The sequence below is a fragment of the Pseudophryne corroboree genome, chromosome 7 (genome assembly GCF_028390025.1).
Source record: "Pseudophryne corroboree isolate aPseCor3 chromosome 7, aPseCor3.hap2, whole genome shotgun sequence".
NCBI lineage: Eukaryota > Metazoa > Chordata > Amphibia > Anura > Myobatrachidae > Pseudophryne > Pseudophryne corroboree.
This window is the reverse complement of record NC_086450.1, coordinates 439,912,659-439,930,752: the sequence shown is the minus strand read 5'-3', so window position 1 is coordinate 439,930,752 and position 18,094 is coordinate 439,912,659. Positions and strand designations below refer to the sequence as shown.

The 18,094-nt window shown below is 46.9% G+C and overlaps 1 protein-coding gene across 1 annotated transcript; it reads left to right on the top strand.

The window, feature by feature from the left end:
• The first annotated feature begins 5,879 nt into the window (after positions 1–5,879).
• On the top strand, positions 5,880–15,639 carry LOC134944257 (farnesyl pyrophosphate synthase-like). Its single transcript, XM_063932840.1, has 9 exons — positions 5,880–6,017; positions 6,100–6,240; positions 6,929–7,009; positions 7,132–7,254; positions 7,330–7,418; positions 8,656–8,728; positions 8,918–8,995; positions 9,305–9,439; positions 15,179–15,639. The coding sequence occupies exons 1-9, from the start codon at positions 5,880–5,882 to the stop codon at positions 15,401–15,403; spliced, it is 1,083 nt and encodes a 360-aa protein (XP_063788910.1). The 3' UTR covers positions 15,404–15,639.
• The last annotated feature ends 2,455 nt before the right edge of the window (positions 15,640–18,094 follow it).

The window sequence follows — 18,094 nt, the reverse complement described above, 5'->3', positions numbered from 1 at the left end:
GCTCTGTGAGGCCAATCTGGGGCCACCAGAAGAACCGTTGCATCTTCTCTCTTTATTTATTTGAGAAGACAAGGTAGTAGCGGAAATGGTGGGCTCTGGATCCCTCGTTCAAGAACAGTATCAGCAAGTCAATCTGAGGGAGTCCCCACCGATGCACCAGTTGCTGAACAACCTGTGGATGGAGTGCCCACTCTCCCAGGTGCAGGTCCTGACGACTCAAGTAATCGGCCTCCCAGTTTTCTACTCCAGGCATGAAGACTACTGATATTGCCACGCCATATTCTTCGTCCAAGAGAAGAATGCGGCTTACTTCTCGCATGGCTGCCCTGTTGTGAGGGCCACCCTACCTGTTTATGTATGCCACTGCCGTGGCATTGTCTGACTGGATGCGGATTGCTTGACACTGCAGAAGAGGAAGGGCTAGTTGCAGGGCATTGTAATCTGCCCTGAGCATGAGGATGTTTATAGGCTGGTTTGACTCCTAGGGGAACCACTGGCCCTGAAAGTGACTCCAGCTGGGGACCAGCTGAACTAGCCTGGAGTGGAATCGGCCATACTGAATGGCCTCCCTGCAATCCTGCGATGTTTTAGGACCAAACATACCAGTTACAGAATAGACTGCTTTGTCCTGAGATAGAAAACTCCTCTGGAGCGCAGTATCTAGGATCATCCCCAGAAACTGAAGCCTCTGAGCTGGCTGTAGGTGAGACTTTGAGCAGTTTATGATCCAAACATATTATATGAGCAGATGAAGGATCAGCACAATATCCTGTAACAACTAATCCCTGGACTGTGCCTTTATGAGAAAATCGTCCAGGTAAGGGATGATTGTAACACTATGGGCACAAAGTTGAGCCATCATCACCATCATCACCTTTGTGAACACTCTCGGATCTGAGGACAGGCCGAAAGGTAAGGCCTGGAACTGATAATGGGAGTCCCTTATTGCAAACTTGAGAAACGCCTGGTGAGGAGGCCAGATAGGAATGTGGGGATAGGCATCCTTGATATCTAAAGACATCATGAACTCGACTACTTACAACCCTGCAAAAATGGAATGAAGGGATTCCATCTTGAACTTGAAGACCCATAAAAAAGGATTCAAGTTCAGGATTGGCCTGACTGAGCTGTCCGGCATCAGTAACACAAACAAGCTGGAGTAAAACCCCTGCTTTTGTTGGTGACTGGGACTAACACCCTTGCTGTCAGGAGTTTGTTAATACAGTAGCTTTATGTTGTAAAGAACTGAGGAGGCGGCTGGAACTGAAACTCTATTTTGTAACCCTGGGAGATGGGATCTATTACTCAAGCATCTTGACAGGTTTCTCCCCAAATAGCCTTGAAGTCCTTCAGATGAGCTCCCATCCTGAGGTCCCCCAGGTGAGTAGGAAGCCTATCATGCACTGGGCTTTGTGACAGACTTAGGTTCCTGGTGAGCAGATACCGCAGCGGCTAAACAGTGCTCCCTGCTGCCTCTAGAAATGGAATTGCCTCTGAATCTTGCAGGCTCAAAAAAGTATCTACGAAGGGCGGGAGCTGCAGAGGGACGTTAAGTGGACTTACCTCCAGTAGCTTGAGAAATCCACTTATCAAGCTCAGGTCCGAACAAATGATAGAGCTTCCACCGCTCTCTTAGACTCCGCATCAGCCTTCCATTGTCTAAGCCAGAAAGCTGTGCATGCATAGACAGACAATGCAGAAATCCTGGAACCTAAAGAATCGGCATCTCTGGCGGTCTCTCCTAAATAGTGTATGTTGCAGATTCTCAGATGCCAGAATGACAAGCTTATTTACTTGGAGACCTACCTGTAATCCTGCTGATAACTGGTCGGCCCAGGTATCTACAGCCTTACTTACCCAGGAAACTACTAGTGTGGGCGGAGAAGGACTCCTGTTGCTGTGTAGATAGATTTGAGAGTGGTTTCCAATTTTCGGTCTGATGGCTCCATTAGTGCAGTAGCACCCGGGACCGGCAGTATGGTTTTCTTAGACAGTCTGGACACGGAAGGATCCACCATCAGAGGAGTCTCCCATTTGATACTGCTGTCAGAGGGGAATGGGTAAGATACAAGGAACCTACGCGACACCTGGAATTGTTTTATCAGGGTGTTGTGATGAATCTAGGAATGTTACTGCTGATTTCTGCTTTTTGCTAAGGAAAGAAGGCTGACCCAGACCAAGGTCTGTGTCCACAACATTTAACAATGCTAATATACTGTATTTAACAATGCTAATATACTGTAAGTGCCTATATGCCCTGTGATGATGCCTCCGGTTCATCTGGGGCCTGCTCTGTATCTGAGTTTTGGAGGAATTCCCCTTCTACAAGCAGGGCATGTCCTCATCCTCTGAGTCATCAGACTGTAACACTAAAGATAAAAGCCTTGTTTTAGAAACCGTCTGAGGAGAAAAGAGCATGGGCGCTTTAGCCGGATCCATTGCCCTGGTCAGTCCTTCCACTGACTTAGCTAAGGCCTGTGCCCTGGCTGGTTCTGGTGCAGGAGATGGTACAGACTTCTGAGATCTGGTAACCTCTCTGTCTTTTTGAGAGGCTTCCAGCTCATCCGAGAGGTCTGACATAACTCCAGCCAGCTGGGACACCCAGACTGGTTGGTCCTGCACTCGAGGTGCTGATTCTCCAGCTGGCACAGCCTCACATGCATCACTGAACAGGGAAACCTCTGCCTGTCCCTGTGTGAATTTGGTATTATATTTTTTTACATGTAAACAGCTTCTGAGAACCGGGTGGTGGATGTACAGTATAGTAAAAGCTAATGGCGTTCACCTGCTTCCTTCTGAAGAAGCCACTTATACCATAAAGAGGTGGGGAAACATGTCCACAACAGTCTAACTTAAGAGTCTCTATTCTCCAGATGACAGAGAACCCTATGAAGAACCATAAAAGCAGCACCTTCAGTTGATCTGCTCTACCTATAAGCAAACTGATTAGGATTGAAACCCGATGGAATACCACCCTTTTGGCGACTATAACAACTCTTTCAAAGCACTTTATAACCAATGATGTAGGGCATTTGGATGATAATCATGTGGACCAGTGACTATAGCAGACTTAAGGACAGGAGTAATAATTGAAGTCTTAAAACATTGCAAAACGATACACTGGGTCAGCGAAAAATGTAAAATCTTAGTAAAAATACCTGCAAATTGATCAGCATATGCACGTAAAACTCTACCGTGAATATAATCCAGGCCGGAGGCCTTCCTGGCATTTGTTCTACTGAGACAATGCCTAACTTCAGATTCTATCAAATTCAGGTGGCTACCAATTGGGGATTGTAGATGTTAACAGTAGAGGTTAATTTTTTCTCAAAATTGTGCATAAAAATGGTTTAAATAATTTACAGAAGGTACACCTTCTGTATGGGCGGTTGAACCTTTATAATCAGTGATACACTTAATCATCTTCCATATAGACCTTGCATCACCAGATTCTTTAAAGTGGCTCTCAATTTTATGCGAATAAGCTCCCTTAGCCAGACGGATGCCCTTTTTAAAAAAAAATAAAAATGGGCAATCTTATATACTGAGCTATCTTTAGATACCTAGCTCTCAACAGGGAACGAACCTCATCATTCATCCATGGTTTATCATTTGGAAATATGGAAATTTCCTCCTAGTAACGCTTTCTATACAGCAATTGAGATACAGCAAAACCACTGATTCTACTAAATCGACATTAACACCTAAATCCACCATTGCCTCCCCAATGAATTAATCCCAAAACAAAACAGCAGTGTAGACTTAATAAAGCCCACTCAGGCCAAGTATTAACTTTCCTAATATAAAGGCCTAATTCTATTAATCACCGGAAGACATTTCAAAACTAACCGTAGTGAAGAATAATCAGACTGGCCAATATGAAGGCACAAAAACGATTTACAGTACAGGTATAAGCATCTTTGATGTTAGTATAAATGTGGCCAAGGCTATTAACCCTACGAGTTTGAACCACTACATTTTGCACAAACTTAGAGAATACAGATTTTAAGCTTGCCTGATTCAAGTCTCCTACAACAATGAAGGCAAGTTAATTGTTTAGATAAGGAGATAAACAAGTTGTCTTAAGGGGGGTACACATGGAGAGATCCGTACTTAAAATCTAAGCAATCTTGCTAGATTGCTTAGATTTTAAGCACGGATCTGCCGTGTGTATGCCCTCCAGCGATAGCGATGCGCGGCCCCGCGCGTCGCTATCGCCGATGCTAGATTGAGCTGCATGCAGGCTCAATCTAGCGGGTCGCTCACTTCACCGTTGTGTGAAGTGAGCGGCCCCCCGTCGGCTTTCCCCCTCGCTCAGCACATCGCGCTGTGCTGAGCGGGGTGAGAGATGTGTGCTGAGTGGTCTGTGTTAAGATCGTTCAGCACACATCTCTCCCGTGAGTACCCCCCTTAACACTCTGGTGACATTCGCTTGCAGAGTATAAACTGCTGCTATGAAAACTATAAAAGACTGCCAGGGCAGATGGAATGGCCTACATTGTAACAACATAAATTCCAGGTCAACAGAACAATACAGTAGGTTTCAATTAGGTCCACATCCGAACACCAGTTATTGTGGGTGTATATGTAAAGGCCGCCATCTTTTTTCTTGCCCGACTCCAAAGTTCTATCTGCTCTAAACAAAGTCCTTCCAGGCAACTCAAAGAGACAGACTGGATCATTCCCCCCAACCAAGTCTCTGTACATATCAGACATTGGCTAATGTCAGATTGCAGGCAATTTTCAGCCTAACGTCATCCAACTTGTTAGTGAGAGATCTTACATTTGCTAAAAACACACCGGACAGAGAAGGGTTAAAATGGCTGATACCTCAGTCTTGCTAAAATGCAAGCTCTCTGTCCCCTTTTTGTCTTTTGATGGCGGTGCTGACTCTGCTGTAGATGTTGCTGCCAACTTTGCCTCACCTCCCAATGCCTGGCACGGGCCTGGCTCTGGTAGTCTACATTTCTCCAGCAGCAGCAGTGATGGAAACTTTCTCGCAGAGCACAGCTGGAAGCTGCAGGAGGCGCACCTGCTGACACGGCCTCTGACATATCCAATGCTGCGGCGATCCCGAAAACTGACAGCTGCCGGGACCCCAGCATCATCAGTCAGGGACGCGACCCTGGGTCGAGGGTACACAGCTCCAGTCCCCACAGAGGTCCGCGCACTCAGCGCCAGAAGGATGCAGCGGGTGTACCAAATTTGCCCCCAGGCTGGTGATACAGCTGCCAGGGATATAAGCATAAGCAAGAGCCAGAGTAGTAGTCCAAACCCCTAAAGCAAGGAAACTGCAGTCGCTGCATGGGAACGCGTCACACCTCAATGTGAGGAAGTATGTTTATAGTGATTGTACACATATATGTATTGTTGCAAACACAGTAGAAATTGAATGTCCAAATGTCTTTCTGAACCAGCTTGATGTAGCCTATTCAGGATTATGTCAGGATAGCACAGCGTCAGCATTGGTTCCAGTGTTTTACCAGCAAAGTATTCCCGCATCCCTGTCACTGACTAGGCACATTGGTTTCCTGACTAATCATTGGCCACTAACTGGCATCAGTTGCACCTCACAAAAAGAAGACAATCTACTTATACCTTCTCGCAGGCACTCACTAGCTAATTAGTCACACCAATGTGGTCCACCTGTGAAGCTGATCTGTGTCTGCAGGTACATGTGAGGAATTCACCCTGTTTTTAACATGGGTCTGCAGGCTCCCACAGAAAGCATTAGTTTCTCTCATAAGAGGCTGGGACAAGCCACCTTGATACAGTACAGTATGTCACAGTATATATAATGTGTGTATGTATGCATGCATGTATATTTATGTAGCTCTCAGTTGACAGATGTCATGTTGGTTTTCTCCAAGCCCCGGACAATGGCTTCCGTGAAGGCATTTGTAGCCTCTGATATTCTTCTGGAGTTTTCCAGCTTCCTTGAGAGGGTAGTGCAGGACCTGACAGCAGAGGAATGGGGACACCCGGAGATTGGGGTTGCTGTCTCACGCTTGCGAGAGGTAAGGGAGATCTGTGAGCCTCTGGTCAGCTATCTTCCACTTTCTTCCAGATACCGTACCAATGTGAGTGTGTGCTTTGCAGGTCCTAGAGTATAACGCTCCTGGAGGAAGATGTACTCGAGGTATGAATGTGGTGGCCTCCATCCGGGACCTGTTGCCATTGGCCATGCAGGATGTGGAGACCATTGAGAGGGCTCTGGTGGTAGGCTGGTGTGTAGAGTTGGTGAGGACCCAATTGTGTCTGTGATATCTGACTATGTCACATCATTGTAATGAGCTGCTGCAGCTCACAACCTATTTTCCAGGTCCCGGACATCGCTAGGAGACTGGAAGGCTGGTGCGCTCTATCAATACAGCAGGGCATTCTGGTCCCGGTCGTCACTAGGAGACCTTGGACACGGGCATGCAGACAGCAATGCTGCATTGACAGCATCCCAGCTGGTTCTGATCAGATGGGACACTTTATACCGCTCTCATATGTGCAGATCCATGCATGCAGATTATTAATTTAGCTAAGGGGCCTATCTCTATGGAGGTACATTGATTGGCCTCTGTGTCAGGCCTTCACCTCTTGGTCAGTTATAGCTTCATGCCCTGGTTTTTAGTTTACTGATCCCTGTCTATCCAGCCTGAAAAAATGTCTTGCTGTAGTCAAGAACCTTGTCTGTTTATCCAGCCTGAAACCCTGTCCTGCTGTAGTCTTGAACATTGTCTGTTTATCCAACCTAAAACCCTATCCTGCTAAATTTCTGAACCTTGTCTGTTTCTCCAGCCTGAAACCCTGTTCTTCTGTATTCTTAAAAACCCTGTGTTATATATGGAAGACCTCTAGCATGGTTCCAGAGGTCTTATGCACATATTTAGGTGTACTGTATTACAACAATCATGTAACTGGTTCCTCCCTTCCCTAGATGACATGCTCCTTCATGGTTACTGATGACATTATGGATAGGTCTGAGAAACGTCGTGGGAAGCCTTGCTGGTACAAGAAGGTAACATTGCAGCAACCTGGCAGCAATTATCTGGGATTACAGGGTGATATGGAGTAGATCATTTTAGATACAAGTCAGAGCTGGTTGGTGCAGGTGCTGAATGAGGACTGTCCCTGACATAGGAGGGCATTGGCCTTGATGCTATCAATGACTCGGCCCTGATTGAATCATGTGTATATCGACTCCTGAGGAAGTACTGCCACGGACAGCCCTATTACCTGAACCTGCTGGAACTGTTTCTGGAGGTGAGAACTGTACCGGTATTCCATATACCCAGATACATAGTGTTATTCCTTATACACATCTCTTCTGTGTCACAGGCCTCCTACCAGACCGAGCTGGGGCAGGTACTAGATCTAATAATTGCTCAGCAAGGGAAGTTGGATCTAGCCCAGTACACAGAGACCAGGTGAGTTCCCCTGCATATCAGACACTAGACTAGTGGTTCTCAAACTGTGTGCCGTGGCACCCTGCGGTGTCTCAGGACACTTGAACGGGGGCCCTGGGTTGGTGGTCTAGGACCAATTAACATTATTTTTGGTCAATGTAAAAGGCAAAACCATCCCTAATAGCTGTCATTCATAAAATATGTGGACAAACAGAAGTAAATCTCCTGAGGGTGACATAAACACACTTTACTTAATTTAAAATTTCTTTCTAAATATCTTGATAAAAAACTTTTGGCCTAGGGGTGCCGTGATAAAAATTCTGATGCTCTAGGTTGTTGTGATTCAAAAAAAACCACTGCACTAGATCTATTCACCGCAAAGCCAGGGAAAGTGGATCTAGCCTGGTACATGGAGACAAGGATACGATTTGCCGGTGGACGGGATGCCGGCTGTCATTATACCGACAGCGGGATCCTGTCTGCCAGAATGCCGGCAGCGGGGCGAGCGCTGGATAGTTGCCACAGTTTACATTCTTTGGGACACCCACAGAGGGAGAATAGCCTATGTTGTCGGTATTCCGTCGACAGCATTTCACCCCCTATCGGAATTCCTATATCGGTATTGTGACTGCCGGTATTCTGACTTGCGGTATTTTAATCGCTTCCCTGGCACCAAGTCACCCAAGCCTCCTTCTGCTCTCAAGTCAGATGATGGGGCACTCAGCATGCAGAGACCTTGCTCAAGACAAGCTTTTCATGAAGTATCAAGTGATGGATCCCAATGAGATGCCTATCTCCTTTACTAAATGGGCTATGGTCATCCTGGCATTCACCTCAATAGCAGCAAATTTGTCCTCGATAATGGCGGACACAGGTCAGCAGCAGTGCTGCTCATCTTCCAGGGACCATCTCCCTCACTGAAATTCTGCAAACCACTCAGTGTTTCCTCTCCAAAAGCAGCTCACGGTTGATTAATACAGTAGTCTCATGCTGTTGCAGACCACTCTTGTAGTCGTAGAAGATCCTGGCTCTCCAGTGGCCTCTATTGAGCTCCATAATGAGTTTGTGAAGGGAGTGAACATGCTGACTTCTTTGGTGTGCAGTGCTGCTTATATACAGTTTTGTGCCTTGAAATATCACAAGAACTTTAGTCAGAGATTACAGATCACAACCAGACAATCCGATTGTCTACTCTACCTATGCACTGCACACCCCTCATATGTATGATATGACCTATTGACTGGCCCTCTGTCTGCAGGTATAAATCCATTTGGAAATACAAGTCAGCTTTTCTATGTTTCTACCTGCCCGTCGCTGCTGCCATGTTGATGGTGAGTTGTGTAAAAGAGCTGATAATCTAGTTATGTAACCTTGTAATAGAATGAAGAGCTGGCAGCTGTGTATACCCCACCATATTCAAATCCTGAAGACAGAAATTGCCTGTTGCAGTAACCCAAACAACAAGAGAAATAGCCCATCTCATGCCATCTGAGTAACCCATCCATATATCTACTTCCTAGGCTGGAATAGACCAGGAGGAAGATTACAGAAATGCCAAAACAATCCTGCTGGATATGGGGGAGTTATTCCAGGTGCAGGTGAGAAAGGGGATAATGGGAGTAAGGGGACATTGGGAGAGTCAGAGTTTATCATACAGTGGGGCAGATGTATTAACCTGGAGGAGGCATAAGGAAGTGATAAACCAGTGATATGTGCAAGGTGCTAAAGGCACCTGCCAATCAGATCCTAACTGTTAATTTACATATTGGAACTGATTGGCTGGTGCCTTTAACACCTTGCACATATCACTGGTTTATCACTTCCTTATGCCTATGCCTTCTCCAGGTTAATACATCTGCCCCAGTGTAAGTTATGTTTTGTGTCCCCATCTTCCAATTTACTGCTAGAATGACTACCTGGATTGTTACGGAGACCCAAGCATCACAGGGAAGATTGGAACCGACATCCAGGACAAAAGGTGTACATGGCTGGTGGTAGAGGCATTAAAAAGGGTGACTCCTGAGCAAAGGAAAATCCTGGAGGTAAGTGTGATAGTGGAACAGCTTCCCCTCCAGTTACACCTTACAAAGAGCTCTGCCTCCTGCACTTCCACCTTTCCCAACAGCTCCTCCTCCTACTGCCCTTACACCTTCCCCAACAGCTCCTCTTTCTGCAATTATATCTTCCCTGATAGCTGCCTCTCCTGCGCTTACACCTTCCCCAACAGGTCCACCACCTGTACTTACTGTCATGGCTACTATGCTTCCATGTGTTTGTATATGCTGGAAGTACATGAAATGAGGTTATACTGAGGCCAGAGGAAGTCAGAGGCGGAACTACCGCCAGTGCAACCAGTGCGTTGCACTGGAGCCCGCCTCTGTCCAGGGGCCCAAAGCATGTAATGAGTCAAACTGATTCATTACATGCCACTGTGTGCTGCGGGCAACCGCTGCCCGCAGCACACAGCCGCCCAGAAAGGAGAGGAGCGCACTGCAGCAGCACGGGGGAGAAGGAGGAGGAGGGAGGTGGAGGAGGGAGCCGCAGCAGCGCTTTGTTACTGGTTGAGGCGCTGCTGCTGCTGCCCCTCTGCTTCACTATAGACTGTCTTCCGAAAACAGCCTATAGTGAAGCAGAGGGGCAGCAGCAGCGCCTTAACCAATAACACAGCGCTGCTAATGTGTAAAAAGGGGGAATCTGCTTGCCGAAATATGTAAAAATGGGGAATCTGCTTGCCGCAATGTGTAAAAAGGGGGAATCTGCCTGCCGTAATGTGTAAAAAGGGGACGCTGTCTGCCGTAATGTGTAAAAAGGGGACGCTGTCTGCCGTAATGTGTAACAAGGGCACGCTGTCTGCCGTAATGTGTAACAAGGGCACGCTGTCTGCCGTAATGTGTAAAAAGGGGACGCTGTCTGCTGCTATGTTTAACAAGGGCACGCTGTCTGCCGTTGTGTGTAAAAAGTGTACGCTGTCTGCCGCTATGTGTAACAAGGGCACGCTGTCAGCCGTTATGTGTAAAAAGGGGGACGTTGTCTACCGCAATGTGTAAAAAGGGGACGCTGTCTGCCGTAATGTGTAAAAAGGGGGACGTTGTCTGCCGTAATGTGTAAAAAGGGGACGCTGTCTGCCGTAATGTGTAAAAGAGGAATCTGTCCGCTGTAAGGTGTAAAAGGGTCTCTACCTGGTGTAGTGGTGCTACTGTGCGGCGTAATTTGAATAATGGAGACTACTGTGCACAGTTTTATGAATTGGTATTATTTTGTGGCCACACCCCTTCCCCACGAAGCCACGCTACTATGTATTTTTGCACACGCCTACGGCGCGCACTGCCCCTGTTTTCCATGCAGGGCTGGGGCTCCAATGCCGTTTCTTGCACACAGTGCTAAAATGTCTAGTTACGGCACTGTTGCTAGGTATCCATTTCTCTGGCCCTGAGCAGGTCCCCCTCACCAGATCCTCTCCAGGGGTGAGGGGGTGGACTTGGATGGGATGGGGGGCCCAAAGCATTTTGTCGCACCTGGGCCCACCGCTCGCTAGTTCCGCCACTGGAGGAAGTATATAAAGATGTATTGTCTCTCAACGGGTAAGATGCTGGAATACAGGGTGATCAGACAAACGCTTCTAAATGCAGGTAACAGACACTTGAATGGCAAGATACAGGATCGTGTATTGCATTAATCTTGAACACAGCGAAGACATGTGCAGATTATAGCCACTGATGACTAGATACTTGGATAATGGCCCTCATTCCGAGTTGTTCGCTCGCTAGCTACTTTTTGCAGAAATGCACACGCTAAGCCGCCGCCTACTGGGAGTGAATCTTAGCTTTGCAGAATTCCGAACGAAAGATTAGCAGAATTGCGAATAGAAATTTCTTTGCAGTTTCTGAGTAGCTCGAGATTTACTCTGCCACTGCGATCAGTTCAGTCCTTTTCGTTCCTGGTTTGACATCACAAACACACCCAGCGTTCGTCCAGACACTCCCCCGTTTCTCCAGACACTCCCGCATTTTTTCTCGAAACGCCTACGTTTTTTCGCACACTCCCATAAAACGGGCAGTTTCCGCCCAGAAACACCCACTTCCTGTCAATCACACTACGATCACCAGAACAATGAAAAAACCTTGTTACGTCGCGAGTAAAATACCAAACTTTTGTGCAAATTTACTTGGCGCAGTCGCACTGCGAACATTGCGCATGCGCACTTTGCGACTAATCGCTCCGATGCGAAGAAAAATAACGAGCGAACAGCTCAGAATGAGGGCCTATGTGAATTGAAAGTTACTGGTAAGATGGGTATTGAAACAGGCAAATACATAGACTGAATAACTGGAGCCAGGCAAGGTGAGTACACCTGTGCTTGAATTCAGACGATGTGTGCAAGTGAAGCAGTAGCAGGATGAGTACTTATCAGGATGCACCAGGATAACAGACTAGATCAGGGGTTCTCAAACTCGGTCCTCAGGACCCCACACAGTGCATGTTTTGCAGGTAACCCAGCAGGTGCACAGGTGTATTAATTACTCCCTGACACATTATAAAAGGTCCACAGGTAGAGCTAATTATTTCACTTGCAATTCTGTGAGGAGACCTGCAAAACATGCACTGTGTGGGGTCCTGAGGACCGAGTTTGAGAAACTGTGGACTAGATAATGCTGAATAGAACTGAAATCATAGCAGGAACATGGAGGATTGCAAAAGTCTAGGCAGAATTTACTGAGCAATATAGTTTCAGAATCTTGCAACTGGTGATATAAACAACCATATAAAAGTCCATAGTGTAGACAATGCTGAAAGGATGATTGACACAGTTCTGAATACAAACAGAAGAGTCCAGATTAACACCATCACAAGTATGAAAACATGCCAGGACTTCCAGATAACAAGGCAATGCTGGAGCGGTATTCAGTCAGGCACTGAAGTTAGAATAATGAAGATGATCAGATGCTTTTACAATCTTAGCAGAGTTGCAGGGAGCCAAAGACCAGAATCTGTAAACCGACAGATGATGTCCTGGAACTGGTAGTTTGTTGCAAGGGCTGTATAAAATAAATCACAGGTTAGTGGACTCAGGAGAAGCAGGAGGCACAGACTAAAGGTGCATACACACGGAGAGATTTTGACTATGAGAGATTTTGACTAACTTTTCCCTTGAACTGGCAGTAGGAGATTTTGACTAACTTTACCAAAGATTTTGGCTATGGGAGATTTTGGCAATGGGAGATTTTGACTATCTCATTTAAATAAGGGGATGAGTGTCATATATAGGACGATTTTACAGGGTGGCTGGTATTTAAATAGCTAAAAGTAACAAAAAATTTTTTGCGTGGGGTCCCCCCTCCTATGTAAAACCAGCCTCGGGCTCTTTGAGCCAGTCCTGGTTGTTAAAATACAGAGGAAAAAATTAGTAGGGTTCCCCTATATTTAGACAACCAGCACCGGGCTCTGCGTCCGGTCCTGGTTTAAAAAATACGGGGGACAAAAGACATAGGGGTCCCCCATATTTTTCAAACCAGCACCGGGCTCCACTAGCCAGGGAGATAATGCCACAGCCGGGGGACACTTTTATATTGGTCCCTGCGGCCATGCCATTACCCCCCCCAACTAGTCACCCCTGGCCGGGGTACACTGGAGGAGTGAGGACCCCTTAAATCAAGGGGTCCCCCCCTCCAGCCACCCAAGGGCCAGGGGTGAAGCCCGAGGCTGTCCCCCCCATCCGTGGGCGGTGGATGGGAGGCTGATAGCCTTTCAATAGTAATATTGTTCTTTACAGGTGGCCTACAGGTCCCAGCAAGCCTGCCCCAGCATGCTGGCACTTGGAGAACCACCTGTAAAGTGCCCGGACATAAAGGGCCCGCTGGCACCTGTAGTCCACCTGTAAAGAAAATATTGGGAAAAAAAACACGACACATTTTTTTAAAAATCCTTTATTAAACTGGGTCTTCACCTGGGGGCGGCGGCCTTTAAGCTCTTTTGCATGGCCGCTGCCTTCCCAGGGCTTCCGGCGTCTTCACCTGGGGGGGCGCCACCTCCCCAGGGCTTCTGGGGTCTTGCTCCGGCGTCTTCACCTGCTGGGCGGCGGCTGCTAAGCTCTTTTGCATAGCCGCCGCCCATCCAGGACTTCCACGGCGTCTTCAGTCTTCAGGAGCTCTTCTCCGCTCCTCCTCCGCCGTCGGACTGAAAGCCGCTGCCTCGCGCTGACTTATATAAGTCAGCGGGAGGGGGCGGGGCGATGACGCGGCGAGCCGTGATTGGCTCGCGGCGGCCATCTTGAATTTCAAAAATGACGCTGAGGCGCCATTTTTGAAACTGGTACCGCTCCGCTGCCAAACTCTGCAAGATAAAGGTAAATTTCCCCCGCCCGCACCGCTGCCGCAACCCGCCGCCGCCCGCACCGCCGCCGCCCACACCGTCACCGCAACCCACCGCCGCCCATACCGCAACCCGCCGCCGCCCGCACCGCCGCCCGCACCACCGTCGCCTGCAACATCGCTATCGCTGGGAAAAATCGCTGGCCTCTTAAAGTATTAGCGATTTTGACTAACTTTTGCAGCGACATAGCCAAAATTGACTTGCCTGCACTGACTATTTTTCCCAGCGATAGCGACCTAGCGGGGACGCGCATCGCTATCGCTGCCTGTACACACACGGAGCGATCTGCACTAACTTTCTGAGCGATTTTGACTATATAGTCAAAATCGCTCAGTTATATCGCTCCGTGTGTATGCACCTTTAGTCTTGCACAGGGAAACCAGTGTTGCAGTAACAGAGGTAGACTTAATGATCTGGCATAGGAGTGCTTGTTAGCAGAGGATAAATAGCAGCTTCCCAGGTGCAGACCACAGCTGCACATAACCAGGTAATCAACCCTGTAAGGTCACAAAGTGGAAACTGCTAGACAGACCAGGAGGCAGAGAGAGTGACACCTAGAGGCAGAAAGGAGATATGGTATGGATCATGACACTTACACCTTCCCTAAAAGCTCATCCTCCTGTACATACACCACCAACATCTTGTTCTTCTGTAAATACACCTTCTCTGACAGCTCCAACTCCTGTGCTTACACATTTCCCAACAACTCCTCCTCTTGTAATTACAGATTCCCTGACAGCTTCTCCTCCTGTGCTTACACCTTCCCAAACAGCTTCTCCTCCTGTGTTCACAACTTCCCCAACAGCTTCTCCTCCTGTGCTTACACCTTCCCAAACAGCTTCTCCTCCTGTGTTCACACCTTCCCCAACAGCTTCTTCTCCTATGCTTATACCTTCCCCAACAGCTCCTCCTCCTGGTCTTATACCTTCCTCAGCAGGTCCTGCTCCTTTAGTTACACTGGCCCAGATGGGGTTTAGCAGATGTCGGGAGCTATGCTCCGTGTCCCAGCACCTTGTAAAATAGAAATATTCAGTTATACTGTGCCATCGATGGAGGAAAACCATTTGGTTCTCTTGCATCAATGGCAAAAGTATTTTAAATCGACCATAAACCATCGATGATTATGAATCATCGATGGTTGATGGCCAACCCTATCCTACAGTTACACCCTGATAGCTGTTCCCCCTATATTTAAACCTTCTCTGGCAGCTCCAACTCTTCCTGTGGTTACACCTTCCCTGACAGCTCCTCATCCTGCATTTACACCTTCCCTGAAAGCCTCTTCAACTTCTGCCGTTACAAGCTGGACACCTGCTCTGTTTGCGCCATTGCTTACCCATGTCCTAGCGGAATACATCAGCTGGGGTGAACACTGTCTCTGGTATTAACCTTTGCATTGCTGTGACACGCAGGAGAACTACGGCCAAGACGATGTGGACAAGGTGCAGAGGGTAAAGAATCTGTACGATGATCTAGACCTGACCACTGTGTACAGACAATATAAGGAGGAGATTTACCAGAGAGTACAGATTCTTATCTCCCAGCATGCAAATGGGCTGTTCAAGGAGATCTTCCTGAGCCTGGCACTCAAGAGTTGCAAGAAAGATGTGTTTTCTCCTTCCTTACCAGTTGTCTGAGAAAGAATTGAATGCAGGCTGAGTATTCCTGTACTTTATAGTATATGAATGGTCGCCTATTATCTGATTGAGACTCTTCTGCAAACTTTCTTTGCACCCATTATGCTAATTCATATCCTGGTTTACTGCTGCTTACTCAAATAGAGACTTCCTTCTGTATGCTTACCCGAATGTTGTTATCCAAATACTAACTCATGCTGCTAATGGATTCATGTGATACATGAGAAAAACAACTTGTCCCACTTCAAAATCGGTATTCTGTAAATGTGTATTCTTTTCGTTTTTATTTGAGTATTTTTTTTATAGGTTTTCATAATAAACCGTGTTACATCAGAAAGGAGCAATATCACAGGACATACTGTAAAAAGGATCAGGTATCCGACACTTGTAGAGAAATGATCAACCAACCGATACACAGACATAAACTCAAATATGCAGAAGTCAGAGCAACAAATATAATGATGTAACACAAAATAAAAAGAAACAAAGCAGTAAAATGCTGAAAAAAATAAGTTCACAGAACTCTAGCATCAAATAAATCCAAAGGTTGAGAGGTCTCAGACATTTCACAAAATAAAATGAAATACCATAGCCCAGTGGTTCTCAAACCCGGTCCTCAGGACCCCACACGGTTCACGTTTTCCATGTCACCCAGCAGGTGCACTGTGCATCACCAACTGTCACATTTTAAAAATCTACAGGTGACCTGCAAAACATGAACCGTGTGGGGTCCTGAGGACCGAGTTTGAGAACCTGTGCCATAGGCAGTCTGGAATGCAGGAGCATAGTCCAATACAAACGTAGTATGGATAATACAGATGTGGGATGATAACAGCACATGCAGATGGGACTACCTCAATCAGAGTGCCTGGGAGAAGCGTATAGTGGAAAGCCACCTGGACCAAATGTGGTCAAGTTGAAATTCTGCTCTGCGTATAAAGTACAAATATCTTTCATGCTACACTGTGACACTAACTAAAGATAGCCAGGCTTGACAGTCAGGACCATTGGGAGCCATCCATAACCTGGCCAGGCAAACCATGGCCAAAAGTACTTAAATGAATAGTGTACTGCATATTATATTTATCAATGACATTCTCCTCAATAGCCCCTAGGCAGCAGACTGTTGGTGAGAGAACAGAGGGGGGATATCCATAGTAGAAAGTACCAGGATCCAGTGGTGCAGAGAGGGGGAGCAGGTACTACCTTACCTGGCAGCAGCTCTTCTCCTAAGCCCAGCACACGTTTGCCATGTGCTGGGCTACAGTGTGGCCAGGGAAGCACTTAAAGTACTTTTTCTGTATTTTTTTCTAAGTGTGTAGGTCTGTGCTGTTAAGTCTGTGACTTATATTTCAATGAGTTGTTATGTACCAGGACACAGTGAGAGTTGTGTGCTTCTTTACTGGAAAACTACAGGAAGCCAAAAGACACAGAATAGAGATTCATACGCCAACTATTACAAACACAAAATCAGATCCGTTGTAACCTTCCACCAGAACACATATACAGCAATGGGAACTATGGGGGTGATTCCGAGTTGTTCGCTCGCTAGCTGCTTTTAGCAGCATTGCACATGCTAAGCCGCCGCCTGCTGGGAGTGGATCTTAGCTTAGCAGAATTGCTAACTAAAGCGTCGCTAATTTTCTCGTAATGATTACCCCGCAGTTTCTGAGTAGCTCCAGACTTACTCAGCCATTGCGACCACCTCAGTCCTTTTCGTTCCTGGTTTGACGTCACAAACACACCCAGCGTTCGCCCAGCCACTCCCACGTTTTGGAACTCGAACGCCTGCGTTTTTCCGCACACTCCCATAAAACATCCAGTTTCCGCCCAGAAACACCCACTTCCTGTCAATCACACTACGATCACCACAGCGATGAAAAAGCTTTGTTATGCCGTGAGTAAAACACCTAACTTTTGTGTAAATTAACTAAGCGCATGCGCTCTGCGAACATTGCGCATGCGCAGTTAGCAGATAATCGCAGTATAGCGAAAATAGGCAACGAGCGAACAACTCGGAATGACCCCCTATATACACCACACTCCTCCCAACTTAGATAAATGCAGACATAGAAAATTGTTAGCACTATGCAATGTATACGTCACCCTAGAAGGCTACAAATCAAGTCTTTGAGGTGCCTTACTAACTCTGGCTGGATTACAATGTTTAACTCCCAGAGTGACTGGCTGCTCAACCGAAATCACACTAGAAGGTTCAGGATCAGTTGTTACTAAGGGAACCTCATGCTCAGGTGACTCCATAGCAGGCTTGGGAACAGTCTCTGTAGCTGACCCAGAGGGGTACATTTCCTCCACAGTATCAGGAACAGTCTCTGTAGCAGTTCTAGAGGGGTATACATAAACCCCCACATCACTGGCTTGGCTATGTGCAGCTGTCAACATACAGTAAGTTTGCCTCCTGGCCTCAATTATTTGATCAATGTGGCAATGCCACAATTCTCCTCCAACTTCAATCACGTACATCAATGGGCTGGATTTGGAAGAAACTATTCCCGGTTAACATTTGGTTCCTCTGTAATCACGGACAAGCACTCTTGGAAAATGTGGAAGGACCGAATAGGTTTCTGATGAACAGATTGAAACTGTTTGTTATATACCTTCCACCTTACATCTGGTTTTATCAAGTCCAACTGAGACTGCAAGTTTCATTGCATAAAGAGCACTGCAGGT